General features: G+C 30.6%; 1 protein-coding gene across 2 annotated transcripts; it reads left to right on the top strand.

The window, feature by feature from the left end:
• The first annotated feature begins 3,437 nt into the window (after nt 1–3,437).
• Nucleotides 3,438–8,013, top strand: LOC122600156 (beta-glucosidase 18-like). 2 transcript variants are annotated; one of them, XM_043772823.1, is made up of 12 exons: nt 3,438–3,666; nt 3,753–3,819; nt 4,143–4,201; nt 4,556–4,631; nt 4,723–4,797; nt 5,328–5,415; nt 5,503–5,755; nt 5,972–6,087; nt 6,189–6,441; nt 6,524–6,626; nt 6,723–6,831; nt 7,670–8,013. In XM_043772823.1, exons 1-12 carry the CDS (start codon nt 3,478–3,480, stop codon nt 7,917–7,919), a joined length of 1,638 nt encoding a protein of 545 aa, XP_043628758.1. In that variant the 5' UTR covers nt 3,438–3,477; the 3' UTR covers nt 7,920–8,013. The 2 variants fall into 2 exon arrangements, with proteins under 2 accessions (XP_043628758.1, XP_043628759.1); XM_043772824.1 differs by lacking the exon at nt 3,438–3,666 and having other exon boundaries at nt 3,791–3,850.
• Nucleotides 8,014–8,695: the final 682 nt, after the last annotated feature.

Here is an 8,695-nt window from a genome sequence, read left to right as displayed (position 1 = left end):
GTAATATTGTAAAATTTGTTTAACCTCTTGGCTCTTGTGCATTGTACTTTATCCTAACGATATTTTACTTTATTCAATTCATTCATAAATAAAAAAATAAAGAAAGTCATAAAAATATGACATGCATATAATTAATAGTTCCGCCGATGTTTGCGCTTTCAAGTTCAAGACAACAACATCAAAGTGTGAAATAACAACAAACTGGACAACGATTGGAAACGACCTTCTTAGGCTTGATAAGTTGATAGGGTACATTATTCTTATCTAATTAAAGTTTAATACAAAGGTGTTGACAAGTATATTATTAAAAAAAAAAAAAACTCATACACTACTAAATTACGAGTATTAATTATACTATGTTAACGTTAGTCTTATAGTCTAATGAACTTTTCCTTGATTTCATGGAAGGTAAAATGATTAAATCGACCATTTTTGTAATATATAAAAAAAAGTCAGTGATATGTGAGTCGTCACCCATAAGTTAAAGAAGTCAAATTAAATTGCATAATATCTGGTACAATGTTGGGTTAATTCGGGTAAATAAAGGCGGGCCATGCATGGAAAACGTGAATCATAATGGGCTGGTTCGCATGGATCCGTAGTTAACAATCTTTTGCCCACCAAGTTTATTGAAGAGGTGTTACATATAATACCAATTTAGGTGAGCAGAAAATTGAACCATTGAAATACTCCCTCCGTCTCAATTTAAATGTCATAATTTTATATTTTTGGTCTTTTATGACTAACTTTGACCGTCTAAAATTCTATTTGTGTTATGTAATACTTGATATAATATGTATGAATCGATTAGGTTTTCAATCTATTTTATAAATATATAACTTTCATCAAGTATTATAAAACACAAACAATAATAATAATGGTCAAAGTTGTGAAAAAAAGACTTAGCAGTCAAATTTAGACATTTAAATTGGGACGGAGGGTGTAATCAATAACTTGATTTTAGATTCTGGATTATGTAAACTAAGTTTTACGAGTCATGAGTTGACTTTTACGACTTGAGTTTGATTTACACCAAAAACGAGTTGACTCGTCAGATAACTCTTTTTTGTCTGTGTGAACTTGAACCGGATCGATGCGCGTCACAAAATTATAGTTATTGTAGTTTCATTATTATGATTATATATTATATATTATATTTATGGCTACATTATTTTGTTTGTAATATATGTATTTTTGATCTTTTTAGTGCGAGTTTGTAGATAAATTGCAAATTTATTACTCAAAACTATCGAATAATTAATAGTTTGGTAAATGTCTTAAAATAATCAACTTATATTTTTGTTTATAAAAATGTCATATATATATATATATATATATATATATATATATATATATAGGGTAAAGTTATTTTGAGAACCTTTTTTTTGCGAGACCCTTTGATAACTTTTCAAATCATGCCCAACCGATTATTGTTCTTTACATGAAACTTGTTTTTTGACTGTTTTCTGAATAACCTATGTGTAACTTTGAAGTTTTTATTTATGTGGAGGCATAGATTATCATTCGTTATACAATTATGTGGAGATTTGAATATTGCTATGATCACATGTATGCAAGTCGATCACATGTAATCATAGCAATATTTGTGCACATGTGATCAAGAATCCAAATCTCCACATAATTGTATAACAGATGATAATTCATGCCTCCTACACAATTATAAACTTCAAAATTACACATAAGTTATTCAGAAAACAAACAAAAAACAATTTCATGTAAAAAATAATCATCGGTTGAGCTTGATTTGAAAAATTCTCAAAGGTTCTCGCAAAAAAAGGTTCTCAAAATAACTTTTCAATATATATATATATATATATATATATATATACCATATCATATCATGTACAGAGTAATATTTAAAAAAATGTTAACTCTTACCATTAATAAATGAATTGATACTTGGAAGACTTGAACTATAAGATATTGGTTCAAAATGCGGTTGTGAACAAAATGCTCCATGTACAAGTTTTTCTTGGAAATCATCAGGGTTTGTCTGGAATTTGAGTTGGGTATCTGAATAAGCAATGTATTTGCTAAATTAAAATTAAAATTAAAATATAAAAATAAACTAATAAGGAGTTGTTAGATGTTTAGGCCTGCACGAACATCTACTTCCTTGGATGATAAAAAAGCTATTTAATTAAGGAACCACAAAAAGTACAATTTTGGGCGGATTTTCAGATTAATTAGTTAGTCTATTGTTAAATACTCGTACATATATAATTGATATGATTGTGCCTGCTACATCTATGGGCCTGCTGGTCTATTATGGATTAGTTTGTCATTTTGGCTTTTGCAAATGGTGTTGCTATGAGAGCCAACTATATTGTTTGATTCTTCATACTCTTCAAAAACTCAAAAAGTCAAGATAAATCGAAGTCATCAACATTCCCGTTGGTCAAAATTGACTACTGTAGAGTATAGAAGCATAAAATAAAGTTTAGGAAAAACAACATGCTATTCTATTGTCATTCTGATTTTCCCAAAAAACATCCTAATTAATTAGAGAGGAGATCCAGTCACCCCAATTGCCTTGAGTTGTCCCAATTGGGAGTTGTTTTTAGAAAAGTAATTAGGTTAGCTATAGGAGATTGACAACATAAACCAACGCTTCTGTCCATATCCGATCACGAACCTTCTTGACAACATAAACCAACGCTTCTGTCCATGTCTTTAAAATTCTAGTCTCTTAATCAAAGTTTTTGGGTAAAAGGTTGTAGTACCCCGGTGACTATATATTAATAAAATAAATATGGTTGAATATTATATTATATTGACTAAATAGGTTTTAGGTAAAATAAAACAAGTATTAAAGTAAAACAAATAAAGAAAAAATAGATTTTTCATATGTAAAAATCACCGTGCATCATGAAAATCATTGTGCATCAATTGTTTCGTGAATCTTCGTGCATCAATTTAACCATGATCTAAGGGTCAAGATATTGTCCTATTTGTTTTATTTTAATACATGTTTTATAATACCCAACCCTGACTAAATAATGTACATGCAAATAACCATCTCCAACTCTATATAGATGCTAATTCTAACAAAATATTTACGTTATAGCCATAAAAGGATATCTTAATCGAACTTTTGTCAATGATTTTTTTTTTTTGTGAGACATGTAAAGGTATATATGAAACATGTAAACGAATAATGTTTTTTCTTATTCAGGTTATTCATGAAAAACAAGTTATTTTCTGACTTAGATATGCCGGCTTCAATAATATGCCAAGTTGATATGGACAATGATAAAAATGTGATAATTAAATTAAATTAATTTAAATGAGCCATCAAAAACAAATATTAGAGCATTCCAAGTTGACAGATGATGTGACACAAAGATATTGTTAAATGCTTGAGTATCAAGTATGGGGTATTCATGGCTTTATATATAATAAGAATTTGGTAAGCAAATATAGAAGAAAACAACTATTTCTTCATATAATTCCATTATGAAGATTAAACTATCCACAATTTCAATCTTTTTCTTTCTTATTTCTGCTTCTGCTCGACTACTTAATCAAACCTCCAACAATAATGGAGATACAGCAGTCGAATTGCACGAAAACGAGCCACCCCATATCAAAAGATCCGAATTTCCACCCGGGTTTCTCTTTGGGTCAGCTACTTCTGCTTACCAAGTGAGTACGTTTTTGCCACTTTAACTCCCTTTCTTGGTCTTGATCACCATATGTTTATTTATTTCTACAAAATGAACTTTTTGCAGGTTGAAGGAGCTTATCTAGAAGATGATAAATCCTTAAGCAATTGGGATGTATATTGCCATTCCATAGGTTAGAATATACATACATTGATACATGGAGGGTAAGGTTCATGTGAGAACTGTTCACGCATGAACATAAGTAGAATTAAGTATAACATGATCCGTTCATATGTGAACCAATTTGTTCACATATATACATTCACATATGAACATCAAGTTATAATTTAGAGTTTCTCATAGTTTTTCCAATTCAAATGGTTCTCACATGAATTTTTTCCGATACATGGATACATATATAATATATTTTTGCATGATTTGTTTTATTGTTTGTGCCAAAATATATATTTGATTAAAATATCTAGTGATGAATTGAATTTATGTCATTTTTGTTAGGGTGTGGACTGAATGGAGAGAATGGAGATATCGCAGATGATCACTATCATCTATTCATGGTTCATTTTTTTTACTTTATCTATACACTTAATTTGTTGACTCCTTTAATTGTTCCTATTTTGGAAAGGCTGAAAGGGTCCATTCCAATGATGCAAAAATAGGAACAAAAATGTGCAACAATTAAAGGCATTGGAATGGACCCTTATGCCTTATGCCTTAGCGGGTCAAAGCTAGAATATACTCTGGTGGAGGCCTGCAATGACACCGACGTGCAAATGTGCAAATCAATAATGCATGTTAAACAGCCACGAACTGAAATTTAAAAGGCCTCCAATTTTTATTTTTATTTTTTTTTTCTATATCGATAAAAAAAAAAAAATGTGGATTTTTAACTTTTTATCTCTGCAATACAGAATGATATTGAGCTGATGCATTCACTTGGTATAGAAGCATACCGATTTTCGATATCATGGGCTAGAATTCTTCCAAGTAATATATCCAATCTTAGTCTTGATTACTTCCATTGTTATCTTTTCAACTTTGCTTACTTTGGGTTTTCGAATTGTATTTTCTTCACCAGGAGGTAGATTTGGTCAAGTCAATCCTGCAGCCATCATGTTCTATAACAAGATCCTAGACAATCTGATCCTCAAAGGTGGCTTAAATTCATACAGAGATCTTTTTGCCTAACGGTTTCAAACTAAGATACATGTATAGACTAACCATATAGTTTTCTAGCTAATAAAGGGATCACGGCTTGAAAAACCAACGTACTTTCCTTTTTTGTACAGAATTGTACTATAAACCTTTTAGTTGACCTAGTTGAGCAATGAACTTTTGAAAATTTATTGTTACCATCAAACTTTCGATTATTGCTTAAAAATGAGTGTGAACTTTCAAAATATGTTTACATCATGCTGGGTTTGGTAGGCTTTGGGCCGGGCTTCGGGTTTCCGAGCTATATTCTCAAATGGGTAATTGGGTGGAAACCCCCTGATCCCGTGTACCATTTGGTACCCACTAATATATACCACAGAATTGGATGGATTGTATGCACTTGTTAGATTCTCTCTAAATGTGTTGACTGCATTTTTACTTAGTGAATTTTTAAAGTTCTACCCAAAAGTAATGATAAGTTTCGTGAGATTAAAGCTTGATTCATGATTCTTGATTATTTTGATGCAGGACTAGAACCATTTGTGACTATTTATCATGTTGACTTTCCTCAAGAATTTGAAGACAGATACGGGTCTTGGTTAAACCCTGAAATGCAGTATGTCTAAATATTATTTTATCATTACATCAGTTCGTATGCTCTTTCTCAAGCTTATAAGATGTATTGTGTATATCCTACTATCAGGGAAGAATTTTTATATATGGCAGAAATTTGTTTCAAGTATTTTGGGGACCGAGTGAAGCATTGGGTCACAATTAATGAACCAAAATTTGTAGCAGAAATGGCTTATGAAATAGGGGCTGTTCCTCCATCTCGTTGTTCAGAGCCTTACGAAAACTGTAATGATGGAAATTCAGATGTTGAGCCACTCATTGCTATACACAACATGTTGTTGGCCCATGGCAGGGCAGCCAAGCTATATCATGAATATTTTCAGGCAATGATCTAACTTAAACTCTATCTTGAAATTTTGGCCTACATCTAGTTATTATCTACATATATCACGAGTTTTTTAAATTTTTACATTGCAACTTCTGATAATTCCATCACATTTAAAATCTCTAGCATATCGAAAATTATGACCTTCGTGAAACAATCTCAGCTTTAAAATTTGAAGAACTGTTCATTTGACCTCTTGGATTTGTATGTGTAGCCTAAACAAGGGGGCTTAATCGGGCTTACTGTGCACGCTTGCATGTATGAACCACTAACTGATACTGAACTAGATCGAGGAGCTGCCAAAAGGGCATTTGCATTCCATGCTGGCTGGTAATTTTCTGGTGAAATCATTATTGTCAGTAGGGAAAAAAAAAAAAGAGAGAGAAAAGGAAATGGTCATCATATTGGTTAAACTTCTTAACTTTTAACAGGGTACTTGATCCCTCAATATTTGGAGAATACCCTGAAGAAATTCAGCAATATCTTGGAAGCAGATTACCAAGTTTCTCCCTCGAAGAAAAGAACTATATGAAGAACAGCATTGATTTTATTGGGATCAACCATTATTCAAGTATTTATGCCAAGGATTGTACTAATTCTAGCTGTTCTGCTACTGCGAATCGTGCAATGCAGGGTTTTGTAGATACTGTTGCGGAACGTGATGGTGTGCTGATTGGTGGACTTGTAAGAAATCACAAAAAAATTGGCCTGTATTTTAGACAAAGTAGATCTTATAATAACTACAATTTGTTTATTGCTAAATCAGACCGGGGTTGAAGGATCGTATGTTGTTCCTGGAGGCATGAGGAAGATTGTTAATCTGATGAAGAATCGCTACAATAACATACCCATGTTTGTTACTGAAAACGGTAAGTAAGTGTCACAATTTTAAAATTTTACAAATTACAGAAATATTATTGGGCTTATTTCCATCTTAATTTCTCTCATTTTTGCTGCATTTACAGGGTATTCATCACCAAATGGACAGGAGCTACAAGTTAATGAGCTACTGAATGATGTCAAACGAATCGAATATCATTCCACGTACCTTGCTTCTTTACTCCAGTCTATCAGGTTCACTCTACAATCTTCCAATACATCAACTTTGTATGCTAAAGATATGCCTAGTGATTGGAAATGCTATGTGTGTGATTTAGTGAAGTTCTCAATTTTCAAGTTGTTGATGTTAGTCTGTTAGACACAAAATAGAATATAGATGGGTAGTTCATGGGCCCAAAAGTTTGCTCAACACAAATCTATAGGCTTCACACCTTTGAACTGTTTCAAACATAAATCACTACGACAAATATGTTATTTATTAACACTCATTCTTCGTATTTTTAAAAAATATTAAAAAAACTGATAATTTGTTCACACTTATAAATGTGTGAAAAGAACTCATATTTAAAAGTGTGAAAAAAGTTAAAGAATCAAAATTTTTTCACAATTATATATGTAGAAGTAAAAAGTTCACATTTTCAAGTGTGTAAAAATATATAATTGTTCACACTTTAAAGTGTGGAAGTAATTTGTGACACCAAATTTCCGCACACAAGAGGAAGTGCGAGGAATTTGAGTGTGACAAATTAGCTCTCACACTTTTAATTGTGAAAATGTTTGACATTTTTTCACACTTTTAAGTGTGAACATTTTGTTTATACATTTATAGTTGTGAAAAAAGTATTATTTTTTTAATTTTTCCACACTTCTAAGTGTGAATTTTTTTTATACAATTTTAAATGTGAACAAATTAACACATTTTTTCACCTTTTTTAGAAATGCGAAGAAATGAATGTAAGCAATTGACATTTTTGTTGTAGTTAATTATCCAAGTTGAAAGTAGTGTGCTTGAATTTGATAATTAAATTGAACTATTATTAATTACAAGAAGAAATTCTTTTTGGAACAACAGAGAGGGAGCAGACGTACGCGGCTATTTTGCATGGTCGTTAATGGATAGCTATGAATGGTTGAAAGGTTATAGCGTGAGGTACGGGTTCTACTATGTGGATCATCAAACACAGATTCGGATACCAAAACTTTCTGCAAGATGGTACAAGAATTTCTTGACGAACAACGGCGATCTTATTGAAAAGGAAACATCAAGAGATAATGCATCATTTCACAAAGATGTAAAAATGCAATTAAAAGCAGATGCATAGAAGATTTTTCAAAAGAAATGTATATCTTCTGTTCATAATTCATTTATCCTAAGAATGTTTATATATTATTGTTGGTCTATGTTTTTTTTTCTGATTAATTGTCAGTAAGTAGACCAATAATACAATTGTGCCTGGGCTTATTGCTTCATTTTGTGATCGAGTTGATGTATGACAATGCATAAAAGTATCTATCTATCTATCGGATCGAATATTACTTAGATGTGAAACTTGCGTAACTCTTATAAAAAAAGTAGTTAACTAAGCTTTTTAAAGCCCTCTTAGAATCTAAAACTATATTGAAAAAATGCCACATAGGATTTTATCTTATGTGTAAACTCCATATTTTTTTCAAAAATAAACTATATATTTAGAAAAAAAATGAACTTATATATATATATATATATATATATATATATATAGTTAATAAATAAATATATGTAGAAATCTAAGATCTTCTCATTAGATAAAATGATATCTTCTCTTTAACTAAAAAATCACGTCTATACCTAATAATATTTCATTATCTTTTTTATTCAACATTACATAAAGTTCTTTTCCTTTTTTTCTTATGATGATTATATGGAAGTTTTCAAAACTATATGAATATACAAAAATAAAACAAATAAATAATACAAATTAAGTGTAAAAAATAAATTTAATTAGTTAAAAGATAACATCGAAACTCATAAATCTTAACATTATATTAACTACACCTTGAATATATGTTCCAAATTTAAACCTTTTGTTTTAATAAACAATATCCTCTTTTAAGTATA

This window comes from Erigeron canadensis, chromosome 5 (assembly GCF_010389155.1).
Source record: "Erigeron canadensis isolate Cc75 chromosome 5, C_canadensis_v1, whole genome shotgun sequence".
NCBI lineage: Eukaryota > Viridiplantae > Streptophyta > Magnoliopsida > Asterales > Asteraceae > Erigeron > Erigeron canadensis.
Note: the sequence above shows the minus strand (reverse complement) of the source record. Positions and strands in the feature narration are given on the sequence as shown.

Bases quoted from the DNA above. Each gene is read 5' to 3' on its own strand.
- LOC122600156 (XM_043772823.1), top strand. From the start codon at position 3,478: ATGAAGATTAAACTATCCACAATTTCAATCTTTTTCTTTCTTATTTCT. The intron at 4,632-4,722 runs GTAATATATCCA...TTTCTTCACCAG, and splicing joins ATGGGCTAGAATTCTTCCAA to GAGGTAGATTTGGTCAAGTC. The intron at 4,798-5,327 runs GTGGCTTAAATT...ATTTTGATGCAG, and splicing joins AGACAATCTGATCCTCAAAG to GACTAGAACCATTTGTGACT.